This window comes from Manacus candei, unplaced genomic scaffold, assembly GCF_025592945.1.
Source record: "Manacus candei isolate 608988 ecotype Guabito, Panama unplaced genomic scaffold, ASM2559294v1 h1tg000120l, whole genome shotgun sequence".
NCBI classification, from domain to species: Eukaryota; Metazoa; Chordata; class Aves; order Passeriformes; family Pipridae; genus Manacus; species Manacus candei.
The window spans coordinates 100238-124258 of NW_026138168.1; the positions used below are offsets into that span (position 1 = coordinate 100238).

General features: G+C 49.8%; 1 protein-coding gene across 3 annotated transcripts; it reads left to right on the plus strand.

Annotated features, from left to right (window-relative positions):
• Positions 1-195: 195 nt before the first annotated feature.
• PURG (purine rich element binding protein G) lies at positions 196-22547 on the plus strand. 3 transcript variants are annotated; one of them, XM_051770591.1, is made up of 3 exons: positions 196-246; positions 1370-2194; positions 21967-22547. In XM_051770591.1, the coding sequence occupies exons 2-3, from the start codon at positions 1383-1385 to the stop codon at positions 22181-22183; spliced, it is 1029 nt and encodes a 342-aa protein (XP_051626551.1). In that variant the 5' UTR covers positions 196-246; positions 1370-1382; the 3' UTR covers positions 22184-22547. The 3 variants fall into 3 exon arrangements, with proteins under 3 accessions (XP_051626551.1, XP_051626553.1, XP_051626552.1); XM_051770593.1 differs by having other exon boundaries at positions 1370-2213; positions 18541-22168; XM_051770592.1 differs by lacking the exon at positions 21967-22547 and having other exon boundaries at positions 1370-3140.
• The last annotated feature ends 1474 nt before the right edge of the window (positions 22548-24021 follow it).

The window sequence follows — 24021 nt, forward strand, 5'->3', positions numbered from 1 at the left end:
TCCCGCGGGCGTGAGGCCCGCGCACCCCCCGGCGCCCCCCGCGCTGCCGCCGCCGCCGCCGCTCTCGGCCGGGCGGGGCCGGGGCGGGCCGGGGAGGGCCGGGGCGGGGCGGAGCGGGCGGCGGGGGAGCGCCAGCCCGTGGCTCTGCGCGGCGGGGGGGGCGGCGGGGCCGCCGGCTGCGGGCGGTGGCGGTGGCGGCGGCGGCGGCGGCGGCTGAAGGGCAGCGGCGGCGATGGGCGCTGCGGGGTGAGTGACCGGGCGGCGGGGGGAGCGGGGATCGGGGGAGCCCGACGGCCCGCGGGGGCGGCGATGGGGCGGGAGATGCTGTGGTGGGGGGCGCTGGGGGGGCGATACTGGGGCACTGGGGGGCAGTGCTGGGGCACTGGGGGCAGTACCGGGAGCACTGGGAGTCAGTACCGGGAGCACTGGGGGGCGATACTGGGGCACTGGGGACAGTACCGGGAGCACTGGTGGGCGATACTGGGGTACTCGGGGCAGTACCGGGAGCACTGGGGGGCGATACTGGGGGCAGTACCGGGAGCACTGGGGGGCGATACTGGGGCACTGGGGGCAGTACTGGGAGCTCTTCGGGGCAGTTTTTGGGCAGTGGGGGGCAAGAGTTGAAGCTCTGTGGCAGGAGGTGTAGTGATGGGGTGCACCGGGGAAGCAATACTGGGGGCACTGGGGGGCCGTGAGGGGGCCAAGGGGCAGTATTGGGAGCACTGGGGTGCGGTACTGGGAGCATTGGGGGACAGGAGGACAGTACTGGGGGTCCAGGGAGGCAGTGGGACAGTACTGGGGGAGACGGAGGTGAAGGCTTTGGGGCACTGGGGCAGGAGATGCAGCACTGGGGGGCACCGGGAGGGCTCTGGGGTACCGGGGGGGGGCAGGAGGGCAGTGCTGGGGGGGGATCCCAGTACCCTGGGAAGGAAAAGCAGAGGGGGGCGATGGAGGGGAAACGCAGAGACATGGGGATGGATCCTGCAGTGGGGAGCAGGAGGCAGAGGGGGGTGAGTGCCCCCCAAAACAGGAGCACCATAACCCACCCCCGTGGGGTAGCTGGAGGGTCTCTAGTGCCACAGGGGCAGGACAGGGGAGCTGGGGGGGCTGCAGGGCAGGGAGTGCTGCCGGGGGCCGAAGTGACACTGGAATTAGGGCTCCCTGCTCCGGGGGAGGATGTTGGAGCCGGAGCACAGGAGGGGAAGAGTGTCTGGGATCGTTTGGCTGTGATGCTGCGTACTGTGGCAGCCGAGAGGGATGCAGGAGCCTTTGTAGAGAGAGCGGCGCTGAACGGAGCTGCTGCCGAGGAGCCAAGCAGGCCCCTGGTGCTGATGTTGTCGTTTGTGTCTCTGTTGTGTATTATTTCCAGCTGACTGGTAAAGATGGAAAGAGGGAGAGGAGGAGGAGGAGGAGGAAGGAACCTGGGAGGCTCTGGCCTGCACAGGAGCGTTTATTCCCAGTCCCAACAGCAGTACCACTACCCTGCCTCCTCCCAGGGGAGCTGCATGGAGATCCAGGAGCTGGCCTCCAAGAGGGTGGACATCCAGAAGAAGCGGTTTTACCTGGATGTGAAACAGAGCTCCCGCGGCCGCTTCCTGAAGATCGCCGAGGTCTGGATAGGAAGAGGCCGGCAGGACAACATCAGGAAAAGCAAGCTGACCCTCTCCCTGTCCGTGGCTGCCGAGCTGAAGGACTGCCTGGGGGACTTCATCGAGCACTACGCCCACCTGGGCCTGAAGGGCGGCCACCGGGGGCACGAGCACAGCAATGACAAGGAGCAGCATCCCCGGAGGCGGCAACAGCACCCGCCACCCTCGCCCCCGGTGTCCGTGGGCTCCGAAGAGCCCCCTCACAGCGTCCTCAAAACGGAGTACATCGAGAGGGACAACAGGAAGTACTACCTGGACCTGAAGGAGAACCAGCGCGGGCGCTTCTTGCGGATTAGGCAAACCATGAGCAGGGGACCTGGCATGATGGGCTACTTTGGCCACAGCTTGGGACAGGAGCAGACGATCGTCCTCCCGGCGCAGGGGATGATCGAGTTCAGGGATGCTTTGGTCCAGCTGATCGAAGAGTACGGCGAGGGGGACATAGAGGACCGGCGGGGGGGAGGCGACGAGCCCCCGGAGCTCCCCGAGGGCACCTCCTTCCGAGTGGACAACAAGCGCTTCTACTTCGACGTGGGATCCAACAGGTACGGCATTTTCCTGAAGGTAAGTGAGGTGAGGCCGCCCTACCGTAACACCATCACAGTCCCCTACAAAGCGTGGACACGGTTCGGGGAAAATTTTATCAAGTACGAAGAAGAGATGAGGAGAATTTACAACAGCCATAAAGAAAAAAGAATGGATGCCAGAGGGGACAGTGGTGAAGAGCAAGAGGGTCTGGAATAGAGTGCATTGGACAAATAACGAAACAAAACAAGCAGAAATTGGTGAGAGGGACTGACCTATAGTAATTCCAAGTTGCCCCAAGTTTTTTGTAAAGTCCTTTTCTGGGAGTTCTTGCTAACTCCGGTACATAATGTTATAGGAGTCTGGTTATCACGTTAAATTACACCCAAAACATCTCCGTATGTCTTAGGAAAGGACCAGCCTCCCGAGTCCGTATGAGTCAGCTGCTTCGAGTGTTGAAGACTATGGAAGTTCGCGTATCAGCACAAACAAAATCCGGCACTCTGACCTTTAAATAGTCTAGATAAGGCTTGTGTTGCACTTAAACATGATACAAAAGTACCCCCACCCCAAACCTTAAGATGAAACGTATCACTTTCTGCTTATCACGGGTTTTCCTGGACTGGCTTCTGCCCGTGCTCGGTCCAAAGGCTGAGCAGTGCCACTGTAGGGCGTTCACGGCCAAAATCAAATCCACGTGAATTGCTGGTCTGTGTGAGGAGGGAGAGAGGTTTTAAAATTGGCATCTGCTGGTTATTGGGTGGGAAACAACAGTCTGTGTGGGTAAAACCTCGATAACCAGTCAGACCTGGGTCACGTGCTGGTGAAGGGCAGAAGATTTGTTACTCATTCCGTAGTTTTGTGCTGACTGGATAACCTGAGTCTCCCGGGATAGCAGAGCTCTGCTCGAGCGCTAAGCCCTCTGAATTAGTGGCAATGAATAATAACCCACTCCTCATCTCCGTGTTCCGCCCGTGTGAGGCTGGCCATTTTTTTTTTATTATTATTATTATTATTTTTAATGCATTTTGCCCGAAATTTCAGAAGGTATTTTTGTACGAGGTGTGTTACGGGTTCCAGCAGGCGACTGTGGAGTGGGTGCGGGGAGGTGGATGGAACGCTTCTCTCCCAGGCGTGAGATTAATCCGGTCACGATGTTACCTGTGCCAGGAAAACACCCTGGGCGTGAGAAAGACCTCTGGGGGGTTTGGTGCACCGCTGCATTCATAGGCAAAGGCACCTCTGTCAATGCTCGCCCGCGGCGCGTTTCAGAAGCCCTGGTGGGCACCATGTCGGGTTTTCTGTCCTGTTGATTTTCCAGGTGGTGTTGTCGTTAGGAGGTGGTATCCATGCCCTGCCATCACCCCCCTTTCCCACTCGCTCGGAGCTGGAGCTGCCATTGAGCAGTTCCAGTCCAGTGTGGGTGTCGCCCCGCTGGAGCCTTTGTGACGTCAAGTTTTGCATCTCACGATATCGACTCTCTGCCTGGAGGGAAAATGGGTGCAATTACCCGGCTGGGAGGTTGATGAAAGATTTTGTTGTTTCTTAAAACGTGAATAATTTATAGTGTAAGGGGCTTGTCCACTATTTGGGTGACCAGCTCCTTCCCCTGGAACCAGCGGGAGTTTGATTGAGCTCCAGGTACTTCCAGTAGCGTGCTGCTCACCTTTAAGCTTGTTTGAAATAGGCATTTCCATGTCTAATGAGAAATTCATAATCATTCGGATCGTTTAATTACAGAGTGGCCGAGTGTGCACGTGGGACCAGCTATTTTTCCATGCAGCCATTACATGTTTTATTTTTTAATCTTTTGAGAAACATATTTATTTCCAACCAGACCATTCACCGCTCCGAGTCTGGACCCACCTGCATGACCACACTCAATCCAAATGCTGTTGCCTGTTAAGGTCATAATGAGAAAGGTTGGGGAGGCAGGGTTGGGAACCAAGAGGATAATCTGGACTTTAGTTTGGGTACTAAAACTGGTTGATCTGTTTTAACTTAGGAAAAAAAAAAAATTAAAAAAAAAATAAAAAAAAAATAAAAGCTTGCACCAAAGTCACCAAAGAACCTTTAGGAAAATGTTACGGTTGTGACAAGTAAGAAAGTTAATTTCACTGTTTTAGGTGATTCCCCCTTTAAAACCACATATAGCAGTTACAGCAACCAAGCCTTTGGCTTAGTGTCAAAAACTCCCATCCCTTTCTCCACAGATTGCTCTTTCAGGTCCTTTTTCAAACCTGGAGGACGTGTTTTTGCTCCATCACTTGAATCGCCCGCGGACCGTGATGAATCAGCAGGGGTTGTACCGGGGGGGCGCTGGTTCATCATCACTCCCATGGCTTTGGTCCTAATGGTTTTAACAGGTCAATTAAAAAAACAAAAACAAAAACAAAAAACACAAAACCCAACATTAAAGTAACTCTACATCCTGTCATTGGTGTGAAACCAGAATTTAGTGAATGAGTTGTTAGCGTATCGCTGACTGCTGCTGCCCGTCACAGTGCCTGAGGTAAAAAATTCCCTTCTAGTCCAACAAGCCGGAGCTATGAATGTACAAACTTTTTACGCTCTCCTTCCCGTTTCTACGTGGCTCGACATCTCCCCATCCCTGCCTGCCTTCGCCTCAAGGGATCGTAAAAGCTCCTGCGTTGGAATTAGCCCGAGTGACCACGTGTGTTGTAAGTGATCATGCCTTCCCTGTGTTCCTGTAGTGTTGGTGAGGAAATTACTCGTCATTGGAAAGGGATGTTTTCTTCACCGTTTTAAAAGGAAAAAAGGATGCAAAATGGCTTTCCTTATAGCTGCCCATTTTTTAAGAAAAACCTTTATCTTTTGTTGATTAATTGGCCTTCCGATGTCATTAGATTGTTATAAATATCACCCAGGAATCCAGCGTCTGCTGGCTGCCGGGCTGGGCTCGGTTCTGGCACGCAGGTATCCCGTAGGATCCGCTAATGCATTTACTCCCCTGGCATGGGGTGCACCTTAGTATCCAAACCTGGATCGGGATCTTCACGTTCACTGCCGATCACCCCTGGGCAGACCAGTAGCTACGGGTTTCCACCGCGATGGAAGGAACTGGCGTTTGCAGATGTTGGGTTGGAGAGTGATGGGTTTCCACATGATGGGAAGCACCGGTGTTCGCAGATGTTGGGTCGGAGGGTAATATGGGTGCGCTGCAAGTGCAGCAATGCAAGTCTTGAACGGTGAGATTCGGAAACGGGTCCCTTTGTGTTTTTGGCAGCGCGTCTCCAGCTTCCGAGCGCGGTGGCAGCGTGGGCTGCTGGTGTGCGGGAGGGCCCAGCGAGATGCTCGGGAGCACCAGATCCCTGATGCGTTTTAAATGTTCACTCCCAACACCCCGAAACTGCCATGTCCCTTAAACTTGAGAAAACACAAGCTTATTTGCACTAGAAAGAACGGCCAAAAACAATCCTTAGGAGGACAGGGTGAAGAGCACCGGTCTGAACCTCTTTTTCTCATGAGAGAATTTCCTATTCAAGCCCTCACCTCTGTTTCAAAATTGTATGGTCCCGGCAGAAAGTCTGTCAGTTGAATGATTAAATCCTAATGCACTTTATATTGTGTAAATAATATTAGGAGCACATTTCTGCTCCCGCTCTGGTAAGGGGATGCTTTGATAACGTAGTCTAATGCTGAGAGAAGCTGTCTCCTGCATGCATGTGTCTGTTAGAGACCTGTTGCACCTGCTCGGTCCAGCTCCGCTCGTATGTTAGAGGAGGACAGGCGCTGTATTGAGGATCCTCTCAAGCCACCCCGGGTGGGATGATTTGGTTTTTTAAGTTGCAACATGCAGAGCTGCTGAGCGTCCTCAGCTCTGCCGTCGTGGTGGCTCCTCGCCCCTTCTGCAGATCGGGCCCCCTGTGTTGCTGTCGAGGCTTAAAACTGGGCTTTTCACGTCTAGTCTTGACAAAGCCAAGTCCAGCATCTCCCTCGTTCTTGGCTTTCCCCGCTGCTGGCGCAGAAGGTGGGGCGGTCCCTAAAAAGCTTATCCCGGGTGGAAAGGGGCCTTGGGGGCTTTCCCTTGCCTTTCAGCTGGGGGGGTGGGGGATGTTGTGTTGAGTCCGGCCCATCGAGCCGGCTTCCTTGGGAAAGTACAGAGCTATGGAAGGGTTGGGAAGCGTTTTGCACTGGTGTGGTGAGGGCGGCCCGCCGGGCGCTCCGAGGGGATGGCAGACCCCACCCTCGGGGGCTCCTGGCGTGGAGCCCGGGCGATGGACTTTACCCAGCGAGAAGCTGCAGCGGTTATTGGTATCTACTCGTCGTCGTAAGTGTTTCTTATCTGTATCCGATATATACCAATCCATATTCACATATAGGCATTACTATATTTATGTGACTATATTGTAGCCTGTAGTAGCTCGTAGCGAAATAATCTTATTTATCTGAAGTGCGCAGTCTGAGGAGGGGGCGTCCGCTCCTGCCACTGGTCTGGAGAAACGTGTTGGTTCACCCAGAGCTGGCTGGGAGCTCTTGGTCACGGCCCTCGTGAACATCCCTTAGGTTTTCAGCAAGGCTGAAAGGGAAAACATAGTCAAAAGGAGGCAAAACTCTTCCTTGGAGGCGTCGTTGAGGCGAGGTGAGAGCTGTGCGGAAGAGGCAGCTGCAGGTACTCCTGGCCACGTTGTGTTTCCGTGCCATTTTACAAGCCCTGGCTCTGCAGATCTGTACTACCACGTTCATAAAATCCCAAGCAGAAGTATTAAAATCCCATCCTTTATAAAAAAAAACCCCCCAAGCAATTACCAAAATCAATGTCAGCACATTTGTTTTTTCAGCTACAGATGTCATAGTCTGGTAATTGCATCATTTTTTTTTCCCCTATGGCCTATTGCAGTGCCCTAAACTCCCAGGGATGGGAGTTGGTGGTGGTTAGGAAGCCTAGTGCTTGCGTGACTTGCAGTCCTGTTATCCAATCCTAGTAATTTTTATAGGAGAAAAAGGTTTATTATTGTGTATTTTTATTGGGCAGATTTTGCACCAGGTCAAAAATTACTTAGTAAGTGATTTCAATTCCATGGCATTCCCTCTTTTGCTGTACATACAGTAGATATATACAGTTTATGAAAGAGTTCCTAAAGAGAATTAGACCTTCTGTTTAATTTTCTATGCTGCTTCCTCCAAAATTAAATTGCCCTTTATTTTCAGTTACTTAATGTGTTGTGCTGTTTAAAATTCACCTTTCCCCTCCTACCCCTCCATTCCTTTCAAATAAAGGTTGTGTTTGAAATGAAGAGTTTATTCAAGTGAGAGTGGAATTAAAGGCTACACCATAAGCTATATGGAGGCTGCCACCTCAGAGCCTTTGCCAAAATGTGTTGGTTTGGGGTGATCCAGTCTTGCCTAAAAATAGCTGAATTCTGTCTTGAGCACAGGAAAAAAACCCCAGCTAGGGGACAAGGTGCTTCTGGACTCGGGTGATTTGGAAAAAGCTAAAACCAGACCTCCTGCTGTTCTGTTTCTCCCAAGTCTGCAGATGGGCTGACTCCATTTTTTCTTCCTGATATTTTGTCCGCCCATGCTCAGTTCCCCACCTGCACCTCCATAAAGGCAACGGTATTCTAAAGCATCGAGGTGAAATAAAATACCAAGAGCTCCTGATAGATGACATGGATTGAAAATTGGTTTTCCTGAAATGTCAGGGCATAAATTGAGGTTTTATAAGCCGGATGTCGTTTTGGCATTTCTGTGATGGATGTAATTAGATCGTTCCTTCCACATGCCGAGGGAGGCATCACGCGGAACCTGAACCTGCAGCCCCAGGGCTCTCTCACGTACATGATCTTCTAGAAAGGTGTAGGTACCTGCTGGTGTTCTCGTGTTGAGTGTGGTCGTGCTCATGCTGACCTAGCCTCGAGGGGCCTGGCTGCCACCCCAATAAAACCATCATTAACGACTCGCTAATTCATCTTCTTAATTGCTAGGCTACCTCAAAACGCTTGGAGTGGCACATGGAAAATTGCTAACTCTGTACAGAGTAGCCACCGTAAATTAGAAAAGACATATTCCATCTTTTAGGTGTTCCAGACCCATCCTACATACTAGTATATTCAACAGGGTGAGATAATGGCTCCTGCCTTGGCCGTGCAGGCAGTCAGATGGATTTCTGAGGCGCGGTGGGGGAAATCCATCCCGAAGGCAGAAGTTTGCGCCTGTTCCTTCGTCGCCGATCGTTTGCCGCACGGAGATTAATTGGAGGCAAAGATCCCCCTCGGTGCTGGGTGCTGGCAGCCGGCTGAAGCCGGGAGGCTCTGTGCCCGGCCCCACTCAGCACTGCACTGACAGGACACCCCTGAGTTCACATGTGGGCACAAATTAACGGGGAGGCAAGGGAGAGAGGAATATTAGGAATATTATCTACATGTATATGCATAGTCGTGTTTCCCCTGTTTCCGGTAGGTTCTTCCCTTTGAGACGTTAAAACGTTATCTGTCGTCTTTGCTGTTTCCCGTGTCGGGGATGTTCGACATGCAATAGGAGCTGGGAGGTGGATTTCCCAAGCAATAGCAGCATACTCTACTACTACCCTTAAATCTTTACACTGCAAATCGTGTGCAATAGAGTCTGCGTTTCAAAACAGCAGAGAGTATGTGGGATAAAAGACACGGGTTAACCCCAGGCTCTTACAAGTATTCCCATCTGGTCCTTGTTCGGAGCACATGTTGTTGGCACAATGCTGAGGGAGAGGGGGAGTAAGAGCTTCCCACTGAGGTAGAGGAATGAAAAGGCAGGAGGGGGTGGAAGGAAGCGAGGACAAGATCCGTGCTCCAGGGAATCACAGAGCATGACGAGTTTTATCTGTAGTAGGAGGAACAGGCGGCACCGTCGGCGCTGGAGTTCCGTGGAGCTGGGGAAGGAGGCAGAGAGCCTGGGTGCTCCACTCGGGGACCAGGGTGGTTCTCTTGGGCCGGTTCTCCTTCCTCTTTGGGAACAGTAACGTGCTCTGCAAGTGTCTAATCTTGCCAACAAACCCATCGGGGCTGAGTGTGTCCGATGGATGGAATGTCTGCTTTTCCAGCTTGCTTTTTAAGACTCAAGTGGCTTGGCTCTTACCGAACTGGGAGGCTTGCTCAAGAATACCTGCGGAGGCTTAGGGGAGCACACAAGTGTTGGTGACCTCTAAGGTTTGCTCATACCATCCCAATTTATGGATGCTCTTGTGTGCTTTTCACTGGAGCCTTGCTCCGGGAGCCAGCTGAGTGATGGAGTGTTGTGTTATCGATGGGGCAGCTGCTCTTTTCCCTTGCAAGGGAAAGGTGTTGGTGAAGGCTGGAGGGGATCAGAGGGAAAGAAAGCAGCTTTCAAGAAGCAATTTCTGTGTGCCTGTCTTTGCAAAAGGGTTGTGTCGTTTCTAACAAGACTCTGCAGATGATCACCACTTGTATTGCCTTTGTTTTCCTGAGCCCCGCTCGGTGTTAACAGCTGTTGAAAGCTGTGCTTTGAACCAGTGAAGTGCTGGAATAATTGCAAGGACTCTGGAAAAGCTGTCAGTGTCTCAGGCTGGGCCTCCTGATAATGGAGACGGGATCACTTTGGCTTTATCCTGCCTGTGCCTATGTTCCCCACCACTAAAACGGGGTGAATGATACTTCCCTACCTCAAAGGGGTGTGAGAAAGAGGAGTTTGTTTGGCATCAGAGCTTTTGTGGTGATCTGATGCTGACCAATACTGATGATCACCAAGAGCAGGAAAGGGAGAAATTTGTTGTGAAATTGAGTGTTTGGAAGGTTTGGAACATACCTGACTCCAAACTTAAGTTTGCAAGGGTGCCTCTAATGGTCCATTTCAGGGCCCACACAGCAAAAAGCATTCTTATTTTTCCCAAGTTGAACGACCTGGCAAAAATCTGCTCTTTCAAATCTCCCACGGTGGATATTCCCAGCCTCCCTCCCCAAGCTGTTTCCCCCTGCTTCTTCTCAGATACTTCTCATGCTGTCCAGTCTGTGTGTCCCTTCCTTCCATTTAATTCTGTTGCTTTTTGCCTTACAGACCATGCTCTCCAGAGGAGATCTGGAAACAGTTTATTTTCTTCCCTGCTGCAGCGTTTATATATAATTAAAGGCTGTTGTCAGGTCTCTTCTGCACCCTTTCCTAAGGAAATACAAAGCCTTCCACCGAGGGTTATTTTTAGCCCTCATCATGTACTTGTTGCTTTCTGATGAGTCCGTTTAAACACAAATGGAAGGAAAGCATCAAGCAGCAATATAATCTCCCTGTGCCAACATGTTTGGAAATACAGGTTTTCCCTTGTGTTCCTAACTCTCCGAGGATTGTGTGTTCTTATTGTATGAATAGTCATAGAAATATTTGCATGAACTTCTCCTTACTAGCATTTTATTGCAAGGACATCTGAGAGTTTTGTGTAGGTCTAACTAGAGAGAATTTCCTCCAGAGTTCTCACTCCGTTCTGTCTCCACTCAACACGTATATCCCAGCGCCTTCCAGAAGGGCATTTAAGCATATGACCAACATCTGTCAAGCAGCTACTCCTTCCCTTCTCTTCCTAGGGAAAAGACTGAATGTGCCAATTCCGCCCTGGTATTTTTAACATAAATTAATTATCCCTGCTGTTCCATGTTAGCAGTGTAAAGGGTGAGCTGGAGCACGCTGTGTGCTGGCAGCAGCACACCCCAGCAGCTTCACAGCATGAGAGCAAACCAGAGGGCTCACAGGGAGCAAAGCCTGGCTTTGGCACGGCTCCCACCTCTTCCCTCGGCAACCGGTGTTGAACAGGAGCTGTTTTGTCTCTTCAAGTTCCCCTTGGACCTGTTGCTGCTTTGCAAATTGTCGTTTTTGCTTGGAGTATGGAGGAGTTTCCTGTGCTGCTGCCTGGTTGGGAAGTACCCGGTATTTAAAAGAGAATCCCTCCTCCAGGAAGCTGGCAGGGGGAATCTAAGGCCAGAGACCTTATGTGCAGGCAGAGAGGTGATGGAGCAGTGCTCTGGGGTAAATGAAACAGTGTGCAGCCAACAGGTATATTTCTGTTTGGGTTGCCTCCACGTTTGCTGCTTTTTCTTTCCTTCCAGATGTTTGAACACTCCCAAGATCTCCATAGTGCTGCTTAGAACAGATATTTGCGAGGGAACTGAGCTGCCTCCAAGGACAGTCTCTTTGCTGAGACTCCAGTGAGCACAGCAAAGTGTTTGGGAAGTGGAGCATTGTGCTGGTGGCACTTTTAAAAGAGTTTTTCCCAGGTAGATGTCTCAGCAGGGACGAGCAGAGGCCACTGACAGCCAAGAGGAGAGGGCAAGGATTTGACTCTCAGTTCTTGGCAGTGGGACTTATCCCGGGTCCAACAACTCAGTTACTGTGCACACCGCTGTAGTAAGCGATGAAGTTTTTTAATTTAAGCATTTTTAATAATACCCCCATCCTGGTAAAATTAGGGAAAGAGTTTTTTGGCTCAAATGTTTTACTTAGAAGCTGAGAGTAGGCACGGTGCTTCACAAGGTGAACCAAACCTCTGTGCGTCTTACCTCAGAGCGTATCCTTTGAAGTGGCATTTTATTTCTTGCTCCATCTGGTTGCAAAAGATCAAGGTCACTAAAGCAGAAACCCCTGTAGGTATTTATATGGCTCAGTGCATAGGGACATTTTCCTCTCACTTTACTGGCAGGGCCCAGTCCTGGTTGTGCTTTTCTTCTTCCCATTTGGACCACTAAGAGTATTTATCAGTCCTGTTCATGTCTTGTGGGTGACCTGGCTTAAGAGCCCTAAATTTGTTTTTCTCCTTAGAGGTTCAGCACATTTTTTTAAGCCTTGCTTGTGAATCCCTCTGGAAACATTGTGCAAAACCCAAATGTGCCTCAGTTCCCTCCCTCCCCACGTGTTTTCCAACTGCTGCAGCTGATGTAGGACAAAAAGATGTGGAACTGGTTATGTTTTTCCCAGGCAGTTGTTTTCATCTGTGTCTGTTTTGGTATGATTTGGCCTTAACCATTCCAGGGATGCTGTTCTGCAGCTCTCACCTGCTTCTGCAGCCCTTGCAAGGACGGCAGGGCTCTGGCTGATGTTAACTCTAGGCTGGGGCAGGTTCTTGGGGTGATGCTGCAGCAAAGGGGGAGTTATTTAACCATCCCCTCCACGACGGTTCCCATGTGGAGTAGGGAACCAGTTACCTGGGGCAGATTTGATCATGTACTGCTTCCTCTGAGCAGCCAGCACGCACCATGTCGCTTGTAGACACTGTCTGACAGCTTCCCCAGGGATGAGCTTTACTGCATCTGCTGCAAGTGTTGCTCTGAGCTGAGGCTCTTCCTTCTCACCAGGGCTCGATGCCATGCCTGGATCCTTTGTTACATGTAACCTTAATTTTGTTTCTCTGAATGTTGCCAGGATTTCCTCCTCCCCGGGACATTTAAATGGGGTGTAGAGCAATTAGAGTCACTTTTCTCGGAGTGCGTAACAGCAGGGTGCTTCCATATCAGTTTGGGAATCGACCCAGGGGTTTGATGTGGGTTACTAAATTCAGGCCTGTGGGATGAGCATGCCCACAGCAAAGTGGGTATGGAGATGTGGAGATAAGAGCTGTGCCTCTGCCAGGCTCCTGTCTGCTCTCTTTCGCTCCTGTACTGACTCTGGTTGCTGCAGTGGGAGCCACCATGACCAGGGACCACCAGAGCCTGCCTGTGGCACCTGGGTCAAAGTGGCAGCAGAGACCTGAGCCAGGCAAGGGACCATCACCCACAGGTATTGTGTGTCACAGTATAACTCAAAGGGAAGGCATCCACAGCTTTATCCTGGATTCTGCAGCAGCCCAGCTATTTCATCCTTCCTTTTCTGCCTCATGGGACTTTTAGCTCTTGCCTGGTGCATCCACTCTGGAGAGCACATGGACATGTCTGTCCTGGGATCGGCGTGTGCCAGCACACAGTCTGCACGTAATCCTGCTGCATCCATAACAGCATTTATTGCTTATGTCAGCACAACCATCCCTCAGTGCTGCCAGGGGTAACCCTTTGAGGTAACAAGTGATAAGTTCCTTCTAGCTGTCTTATTAAAAAAAGAATTAAAAAAAAAAATAAAAAAGAAGAAGGAGGTGCTGGAACATTTTCACGGATGCTGCCAGCTTTTAACTGTGGGTTACCTTGGTGAAGGCATATTACAGAGACTTTTCTTTTAAGAACAGCTTAAAATTGTCTGTTTGGCAGTGCGTGCTTTGTGCTGGTATGTGTGAAACTGCAAGAAAACCCCCAATCCAGAGCGTGAGGCAGAGGTGCCCATTTGCTCCTCTCTGCAGCACCAAACTGCAGTTTAACCTGTTGCTTTTCTCGCCTCTTTCCTGCTTTTAGGAGACACCCTCTACAGTTGGGATAACCTCCCCAAAGCTCCCTTCTCAGGCTCCCCACAGAAGGAAGTTCATCCTCCTCCTCCACACTGCAGCCCTTGAGCTGTTGCAATAAGCCCTTGAGGTGCTCTCTCAAAACCCGTACCGGTCTCTTCCCCTCGGTGAGGCTGAAGATTCTGTGCAAAACAGAACAAGCAAGAGGCCAAGTCATGGGGAGTTTTCACTTGTCTCAGCCTAAACACCAGACTCCTCCAGGCTTTCAGTCTTCCAAGAGCTTCCCATCTTTCTAGCCAAGTCGTTTGTTTGCTAGGAGAAGAAAAATTGGTAGTTTTGTGCTAGCAGTTGCTGGAGTCCTCTTTCACTAGTGAAGGCATTTTCTCCTTTGAATTTTGTTTGAATGCAGAAACTATTGTGAAATGAGAGCTGTAATACTGGGAAAGGGGAGATCAGAGCATTCCTCTGGATAGGATTTGATGCAATTTGAAGCTGCTTGTGGAAGATTGGCTGGAAGGTAAACTGATTTGGGCTAAAAAAGCTGGTGCTGTTAAACCCTATAAGTGACTCTTTAGTGGATGGTCCAAAATAGCTTTTTTATGGCCTCTGACCTCTAGGAAAGATAACTGGATTTTTGATCTTAGATTGAAGGGGCAATTTCTGCTGAAAGAAACTTGTGTTCTTTAGAAACCATCTCAGGCTGGCATTTACTGTCAAAAACATTGCATGGAAACAGACAGAAAACAAACCAAAAATCACACATGTGAGTCAAGCCCAGGCGAGCCTTGCGCTGTCCCTGAATCCGGGATAGATCCCGGTTGTCATCCACCTTTCTGCCTTCGTGGCCGCCAAAATTTCCCGTAGGCACCTTGCGTGGGTGCGATTAGACAGGAGCTCCTGTTTTTGCAGCATCCTGCTTTGCACCTGGGCTTGATCCATTGTCTGTAGAGGTGTTGTGCCCCCCAGGGAAGAGCGGTCCCCTCCGATGTTCCTGTGCTGTGTCGGAGCCGCGGCGCCCGTACCAGGTGGGAGGCGCCGAGGTGGGCGTCGAGTTGGTTTTCAGAGCAGTGCTTGGTCACCAGCTGTTGTCTAGGGCGCTGTGGCTTTTGGTACAGCTGGAAAAAAAAAAAAAAAAAAAGCTTTCTCGTTGAATTTCAAGTCAGGGGCCTGTTTTCTGCCAAGCTACCCCCCGCCGTTTCAAATGTATTTTATTCTCCTTTTCTTTGCACTGGTCCCGTTACGCTCCGCTCAACAGCTGCTGCATTTAATCCCAGAAGCTGCAGTTGGTAGGGAGCAAAGTGATCTCCATATAACCTCTCTCTTACTCATAAGTGTGCATTATGAAGCTTAACCGCTGGTAATAAAATGTTTTGCTTTCAACATGCCGTCCCTGTGGTCCAATGTTCCCGTCTTCAGGCTCCGTCATTACAGCAGGGCGATGTGTCGGAGCTGTTCTGCTGCTCCCCACAAACCTGCCTGGTGATGCTGGACACAGGCATCTTGGATGCATGTGGATACCCAGTGAGGAGAGATGGAGAACGCGGAGCAGAGCCCTTTCGGTGGGTAGCAAGCTGGCAGTGTTGGCATTCCCAGGTGGAAGCAGCTCTTTGAGGAAGACTGTATCTTGGCAGTCAAGGAAAAAGGCGCTCGGGGTCTTGCTTGGCTGTGGCCCAAAGTGCAGGTTCCCATCTCTGTGAGATAGTCTGGCAGTGCAATCTGCTGTTAGAGCCTCTTCAGAGACTATGGCAGGACGTGGGGGAGCAGGAACAGATTGCAATCCTGCTACTTGGTTGGGGTTTTTTCACCCCTTTCACAACAACTCTGCAGGTTAATGTTTGGGGGTTTTTTTTGTTTGTTTGTTTGTTTGTTTTTTTATTTCCTGCATACAAAAAAAGGGCATTTTCATGTCATCCTGCACGATGGTGGGGAAAAAAGATGCTCCTCGCCCACATCCAATAACCATACAAAATGCAGAAATTCTGCTTGAGGAATTTCATTTCTGTTTGCACACCACTGATGCTTTCATTAACAGCATCCTTTCACATGTAAGTACTCGAGATGTCGTACGAGCTTCCTACTCTAAACCGAAAGCAGGGTTTTTCCAAGCAGGGATGTCCAAGCATCATTTCTGTGGTACAGTGGGTTGCATCAGCCCCACAACTGGTTTCTGTTGGACAGGATGTGGTTTTTCCATATTTGAGGTTTATAGCATTTGGATTCAAAGCGGAATTTCCCAGGCAGAGACCCCCCTTCACCCCGGAAGGTATCAGAATATATGGCTTTGTCAGGCAGCGATAACAGCCTTTTTCTGGAGATTACCATTTTGTAAATAAGCTTCTTCTCGAGCAGCATGGCTCCAGCTACAAAAGATGGATGATTATTTCTTCCTGGAATCGGCCTTCCGCTGCAGGATCTGGTTTTTATTGTGATAATTAGCATAGAATTAAAAATGGCCCTGCATCTACAGTTCACCCTGTAGTTCCTCTGGTACGGAGCGATCCGGGATGGCGTTTTCTTCGGGAATAGGCTGTGCCTGGGAATCACTTCATTCGCTGATGAAAATCAGCGCAGGGGTATCTGCAGGCTTGGACGCAGCAAAAGCCTCCGCCTCCAGAAATAAATCATTGCTCCTAATAAACTTTCAAATGAGTTGTTTGTTGGAGGGTGGAAAAGTTGCCAAGGATATTTGGATGAAAATCCGAAGCGGGATTTTACAAATGCCTTTAAATTCCAGAGCTGGGGTTGGAGGTGAGGTCACGGGCAAGCAGGCAGCTTTTTCTCCTGAAAAACTGTAATAGCTTCTCTTCTTAAAAATTTAAAAGGGTTGTCACTCCAGGCAGAGGCAGAATTGTAAGGAGTGTCAGACATGGCCACTGGTGTGTCCATAGGAGAAACTGAAGCAGCAAAAGCGTGCAAACTTCCTTGTGAGAGCAGCGCAGGAAATTACTGTGCAATTGGACGCGGTGTCCTAGCGTTAGATTTATTAGCCACTTCCAAATCGTCTGCCAAAAATCCTTTCACTCGGAAGACAGGAAAGAACATGTTATAAAAAGACCTGGAAAAGGAGTGATTTTGGCACGGGAGTTTCCAGGCTGGTAATTGTCCATGCGTACAGTGTTTGGGTTTGGTCTCAGCGCTGAGGTCAGCGGTACTTAAACCAAATGCTATCCCAGTGCCTGCGCATGGCAAATGGTGAAATGTCTGGCGGGATCACGGGCACATCCACGCTCTTGTGTACGTTCCCCAGACCTTGCTGCTTTGGCAACAAGACTGGATGCATCATTCCAGCAGTTTCTTATCTGGAGGGTGGGCTGAGATGGTCGTGTTTCCCCACTGCACACTGCCCTCCTCACTGTGGGGCACTGCCAATCTCACACTGCACTTCTCCAGCTCCCATGCCTTTTGCAGGCTGCTTTCTTTCCACTTGTATGCCTACAAAGTTGGAGTTACTTCCATATCCCCTGTATGCAGGACCCTACTTTTTGCTTGTTTAAATCCAGCTCTTTCTGGCCGTAGTGGAAACAAGTGACCTGGCTTTGTAACTCTCGATTAAAATGTTCCCTGCTTCTGGAAAACCATCTCCCTAGTGCTTGGTCTCTGATGAGGAACACATCTGCAGCTGTACCTGCAGCATCCCCAACATATCCTGCCAGCTCCAGCAAGTCGATATATTTGACTTAAAAAGAGCTTTCTCCATAAAAATGATCCATACCTGCCTCAGATGCACCAGATGTTGCACAGCCAGATGTTGCCTTGTACAACCCCTTGGAGATTTGGCAGCAGCGCGTGTGGCGCCTGGGGAGCCACTTTGCTATGCTGTGACCTTTTTTTGGGGGTGCCTGCTGGAATGTAGTGAGAACTGAAGATCTGTTTTCCCCCTTTCCATGTGGCACTTTTGGGAGAAAACACCCTGTTTTCGCAAGCGCTGAGCTCCCGAGGTAAGGGGATGGGAGGGCACTGCTGGAGCATGTCCCAGCTTGCAAGGAGCTGCTTCCAGCCCAGGAATGGGACCAGCACATCCTTAGCAGGGAGATTTCCTGCCCCCTGTTTCCAGCAAGCGGATCTGATGCTTTTCCAGCATGAGTGTAAAGGTAGGATTGGATTTGTGGCTCACAAAGAAGCAGATGCCAGCAGCTAGAACAGGCAAGGGAAGTGTGTGTTTAAAGAGAGAAAGGAGGAGTGTCTGTCGTCCATTGGGATGAATCCTCCTTTTCCAGCCTCTTTCCAGGAGCGTGCTGATCCAAAGTCCTTCTCTGGAGTGTTTTCCTTCATGAAAGTGAAGCCGGGCCGTTGGTAACGTCAGTGTTTCCCAGACCGCCTTCGTCGTCTTGTCCTTGCATTCATTGTCCTTCGACTGGTAGGGTGGTTATGAGAAAAAAAGCCAGCTTAAAGCATAGTCAGAAAGCTACAATTAACGAAGCAAGCCACAGATAAATAGGTAAAATAGGCTAACCTGTAAGATAGGTGTAAAAGGAGGCAGTCTGCCGCGCGGCTCCTCTGTAAACGTGCATGATAAGCGTCGGCGAAGCTTGTTGCAGACACTGGGCAGGGCTGCTTTCGCTAGACTTTTGAGTATCCTAGTTGCAAAGACTCGTAAGTGTTCCAAAAGGCTCGTGGTTTTGGAGTGGGGTCTGTTTTTTCTGTTTTCCGTGCGCTGTGGCCACTTGCTTTCCGAATGGGTTTGTGGTGGTGGTGGAGTTAATGGAGCTGTTCTTTATAGTAACCTAAAAGGTGTCAGTCGTTTGCTCGTGTGTGTTCACAAGCTGAGCCGTGGCGTTACGCATCCCTCCGCGATGGTGTGATTTGAAGCACTTTTGGTGTGGCATGTGCAGTTGCAGTGCTGTCTGTTTTTAATTTCCACCCCCCCTCCCCGGGAGTCCCCCCCCGCCCTTTCCGTGTTCTCCCCGTGTTTCGGACACTGAACCAAACCGACGTCAGAACTAGCACTTTAAGTACTAGTAGTCACTTTGCTTCGGACTATATTGAGCACTGCACTTTTGTACATACTGTTAGCACTGAGTTCTGAACTCCTTTCTTTTCCCCACCTCTTTTCCCTCTTAGGCGCAGTGTTAATTACGTAGGGGCCATCAGAAGATAATTTTGAGGTGTGTTGGACCGTTGTCCGGTGCCTGACTTCCATTACGTATCCGTTAGCGACTTTACAGTAGGGAATTTAACCCATCCAAGCTTATTTTACACAACAGAACAGACATCTGTGTCACTGACGTCCAGGCAGACGTGGTTGCTCTAAACTTCGAGGTCCTCCGAGGAGACCCGAGCGCATGGCTTTTAAAAACACCAAAGATACGGGAGAAGTCTCAGAAGGGATCGGGATGGGATTGGAATTGAGCGGAGCGAGAGGCGTAGGGCGGACGAGACCCCCGTGAGCCCTGTGGGACAGCCCAGTTCAAACCAGTCTGAGACTCTGGTAACAATATAAAGACTGCGCTCAAGCCATTGCAATAAAAGCCATCATTGTGCCTGCACTGAAAGTGCCGTTGGAATTGGTCGTTGTCTTCAACTGCAGAAAGGTATTTTTAAGTAAAAAAGACTTGAGAGATGATTTAGAAGATGGAGCATAATAACCCTGGGGTTTGCTGTTGTTAGGAGTTAATCGGCTCTCGTGTTCAGAGGCAGTTCGGATGTGCATCGCTATTCCTGTTAAATTCTTGTGGTATTTCCATAAGGAAGGCTGGGGATCAGAGCTCCCTTGCCAGAAAATCAGTAGGGTAGAGTTTGTAGCAAACGTAGTCAGAAATCTCTAGGATTTGAAATGGGATGGTGATCCCTGGGATGCTGAATAATCTGAAATTTGATGCCCCAAACTATCCACTCTCAACCAGCTGGGGGTGTTTTGCTTCTTTAAAAGCCCTCGTGGGTTTTCACAGCAGCAAATAAATCACAATGGGTGTGGGAGTGCTACATCTCCTCCACACCAGGGTATCCACACTTGGGACTTGCTGCTCATCCTCCTTGACGAGCCCATAGTCAATCCAGATCCTTCTCTGGCAATCCTCCTTGATGGGAGCTTCTCCCTAGTGAAACTTAATGGATAAACCCCACCATTACAGCACGATCCGTTTGAATGGAGAGAAGGGAATTAGGTCTTCTCCTTCACCGCTAGCAAGGGACCATGATGGAAATAACCTTCAGCAACAAAAAGAAATAGGTGTGTTGGGTTTCCTTGTTGCAGCAGAAGAAGGATTTTTCCTAAACAACTCCAGGTTTAGTGGCTGGTTTTCTTGGGTTCCTTTTTCAATACACCTTCAGGGGTTTGGATATTCAGCGGGAACTGATGATGGTTTAAAACTACAAATCTTGAGCAACCCCAAATATTATGCTCTTGCATCTTCTGTCACTGGACTTAAAAATGGAATCCAGATTTTGGGGTTTTTTTTCTTTCTCACTCCAGCCAAATTATCCTTGCAAATGTAGCTTTAAAGAAATAGCAGCAGGCAATGCTGCCGCTCTATCTGAGCCCCCAAAATTAGAGAGCTGAGGGGACAACCTCTTCCAAAAGTACCTCAGTGACTCAGAGCCCACAGCCACTCGCTGTCACGAGGATATAGGCAAACCCTTTGGAAAATTCACCCCTCAGCGAGCCCACCAGTCTCCTTGAGTCCTTGGAAATTAAGCTCGGGAGACAGGGGAATGTGGAACAGGTCTTTTTGTCTTTATTTTCCCTCTCAGGTGTAGTTTTTTGCCCCTTGGAGTTGGCATCTCGTCCTTTGGGAAGGTAGAATTAAACGTAGCACACCTGAGGCCTGAATGCAAATCCTAGCACAGCACCTCTCGCTTTGGAAGGGCCTTTTAGGTGGGAAAAAAAAAAAAAAGCTCTTGTAGGGATTTTTAACTGTTTGGGTTTTCAGATAGCTCGTGGGAAGCGCATTGGGACAGCACACAGGCGATGTTTTACTGACTTTTTCTGTTCCTCCAAGAGAGACTTCTTAATTTGCTTTGGTAGTTTAGAGTTTGTTTCCTTGAAAGTCTTTTTGGACCCATGAAAATGCCCTTGAAATGAGTCAAGTTTATCAAAATATATTGTGCACACACCCATGCACCAGCCCACGTGTACGTGCATGTCTCCCTGGGTGTGTATACAGATAGAGAAATATATTATTTCCCAAAACATTCCTCTTATTTTTATTTTTTTTGTTGGTTTGGTTATTTTATTTGGGTTTGTTTCCCCCCACCCCCCAAGGATATTAACCAAAAGGTGTTTTAAAAGTCATGGCATGAAAACTCCTAAATGTAAATCTGAGTACCTTGTGATGCTAATTAACAGGTTTTTCCTGGAACTTTATGTGATGCTTAATATTTTCCTTAGGAAGTTTTGTTTAATGTTAGATCATTGTTCTGGAGGATGTTGGTCCTACTGGCATTAAACTAATGGAAATAAAATGCATGTGTTACAAGTGTAGAAACGGTGAAGAATTAAGTGTGAACTTACTGTACGATACTGATTCTGTTTTCAAACAATCTGTTTTGCTGTTCAGTAGTTGACATATGGAAATGCCAATGTACTGTAATTTAGCACTTTTCCAATGGACCCTGTTCTCACTATGCCCGAGGGAAGAAGCGGGTTTGGCTCGAGGCTGTCTGACCTCAGCCCCTGAACCCTTTCTGTGTGTTTCGGCACCAGAACCGGCCGGGTGGAACTTCAGCTGGAGGTTTTCTCATCGGTTCAGTGGCTGGCACAAGGCAGAGGGGTGGTGGTTCTCCACTTCCACGGCCAAACCAGGACCATTCTGCAACTTGGACTGGTGAAAGGCGTCCCTGCCCGTGGCAGGGGGGTTGGAACTAGGCGATCTTTAAGGCCCCTTCCAGCGCAAACCATCCTGGGATTCTAGGATTCTCTGATTTGGGTGCAGACCTCGCTGTGGGTGGATGGACTGGTGGCATCACATTCCACCAGTGCATCCCTCCGGGAGCCAGGCTGGGGCCAGGCTATCCAAGCTGAGGCCAGACGGACACAGTCCCTGAAATTCAAAGGCAGAAGGGATAACCCACCAGGCCACCCCCCTCCAGCCCAAACCCCTCCTTTCCTAGTGTTAACAGGGTGCAAAGTGTTACTTGTCATGTACTGTACTGAAAGGGTTAATTGATCAGTGACTGTATTGTACTGTATGAAAACTCATGAATTGCCTTGTATTGTTTCTAATGGACTGTTCCATGTCTCCCCACTGCCCATTCCCGACCCGCCCCCACGTTTTCCAAAGGACGCATGTTCTCAGTTAGGTCCTCCAAACTCTCTGGTGCTAAACTCTTCCGTATCCGATGGTGCTTCTGCGGACACTAACTGACCACATGCCGATCCGGAGCTTGAAGTTCACCGCGTCTTTCTTGTCTGTTTGTATGAAGTCACACACACACACACACACACACACACATGAGAAAAAATTTAAGGATAAACTTGAATTTGTTTCAAAGCCTCATTGACAATCTAATGTTTTCTATGTCTGCTTTTATTTGGGATGGCTTTTCTAGAAAGCAGCGCGCCAGCACCTTCGCTCCGGGAGGGGGATTTCGTCCCGTTCACTCCTCTGGCATCCGAGGTGAGCTGCTCCCTCGCTGGCTTTGCAGGCTCAGCCACGGGAGGTTGATCCATCAGGAGCCAGCGAGGAAGAGGAGATGCAGGTGCCTTCAAAGATGCCCAACCCTAAAAAGCAGCTGGGATCCCCGGGCCTGCCCCATCCGTATATAGGTAGGTAGGCACTGAGGGTCTCAGAGGGGATGAACCCATCCCTTGCTTCCTGGCAAAAATTGGCTGTTAAGGAGAATGGAGGCAGAAAATTGGAGTCCCAAAGGCACCTCCATCTCCTCTGCTGGCCTCCTGAGCCTGAGGTTTTGCAGGTGACACTCCCCTCGGATGGCGTGAACGGGGCCATCCCCTCCCAACCCCCCCCCACCCCGACGCGAGCTGCTTTTTGGACAAAAGAAAATCTGACTATATTTTATATCGATTTGAAAACAAAGTCTGATATTTACCCTCGTTCTCAACTGAATTTGCATATTGTTGTTTGCCACGATATTTGTTCTGTCTTCAAATAAATTTGCTTACTTGTGTAGTCTTAACTGTCTACTCGGGTTCTTACACTTGGATTTATCCCTGCTCCGAGGTGCCTGCACTGTGGCTCTCCTTTGGATGCCTCCCATGGAGGAGAGAAGGAAATCTGCCTGGGAGGAGGAATCATTTCAGGCTGTAAATGTTTCTCTCTCCGTTATCTCCCATTCATCTCCCTGGGGCTTTTCAATTTGATGCCCTTTTTTCCCCCCCGCTCTTCCATCACCAGATCCTTCTATCCGGGCGAGTGCGTGGCTTCAGCCTGCTTAATTTAAGAGATTGAATTTTTTTTGTGGGCGAGGCATTTCCGACGGCAGCGTTTTGCATCTGGGAATGAAGGGATTTATGGCTGCGAGCGGCTGAAAGCTCTGGGCATCGGCGTCGGCATCCAGCGCCGGCTCTTCCTGCACATTGCATTAGCGAGGAGTTGGCATCAGTCACCGGAGACGTCTCGGCGGAAGGCAGTGCCCTCAAACGGCTGGAAAACTGATTTGCACATGCGTTTCCAGGGAAGTAATCAAATCAGCCAGCAGGTTCAATAAAAGGAATAAGCAAATATTCCAGATTTGCCCGCCTTTGCGATCAAAACCTGTTGCAAGACTCGCGGGTTTTGAGGTTCCCCCCCCCCCAAAAAAAGCTATTTTGAGAGTAAAAGTGTTGCAGGCTGCTGCAGGAGGACATTTTATATTCCCTAAAAGACATAGCTGTATCTGAGAGGAACATTTCAGGGGGATCCATGAGAGGGCTTGTGCTGTCACCCACCTTCCTTTCAGAAACCATCCCTGGTGCATGTGCTAGGGCCACAGAGTCCATTTATCCCCCTTCTCCTGGCACTGTCTCCCCTCTTTTCCTCTGTCGTCCCCTCTGACCTCTCTCCAGCTTTTTTCCCCACTTTATCAAGGTTTTGTAGATGTTTCCAGCTGCTCCTCGCAGTCCAAGCAGCACTGCCCATGGTGATGGACACCAGCACAGGAAGGAGGACAGAGATGAATCCTGTGGGAAGATGCTGGGAAAAAGAAGCCAGGCTTCATGGAGGGACCTGCCAGGTACGTCTACCTCCCATCCTCAGCCCAAATGTGGTGTCTGCATCCCAGAACGTGTTTTAGGGATCCCCATCCTTGTGACCCTGGGTACCCCTGCACACTCCCAGGGGGTCCGGTGTCCTTTTTGGGGCCACCCAGAGCAGCTCCCCCTGTATTTGTGCACCCTCAACTGCTGGCAGAAGGAAGAACTTTGCTGATTTATTTTATTTATTCACTGTGGGGTGGGGGGTTTTTTCCTTTCTAAAACACAGGAGTACCCTTAGGAATCCAGCATTCCTTGGGAAGCAGGGGATAAGCCCAGGCAATGGTGGTGACTGTGGGTAATTATTTTCTGATTTTGTTTCACTTGCGTTTTGTGTCGCACCCTAAAAGACCAAGTTGCAGTGGAAAAATCACAAAAATAAGAAAGCAAAGTACCCCATGAGGGGTTTAATG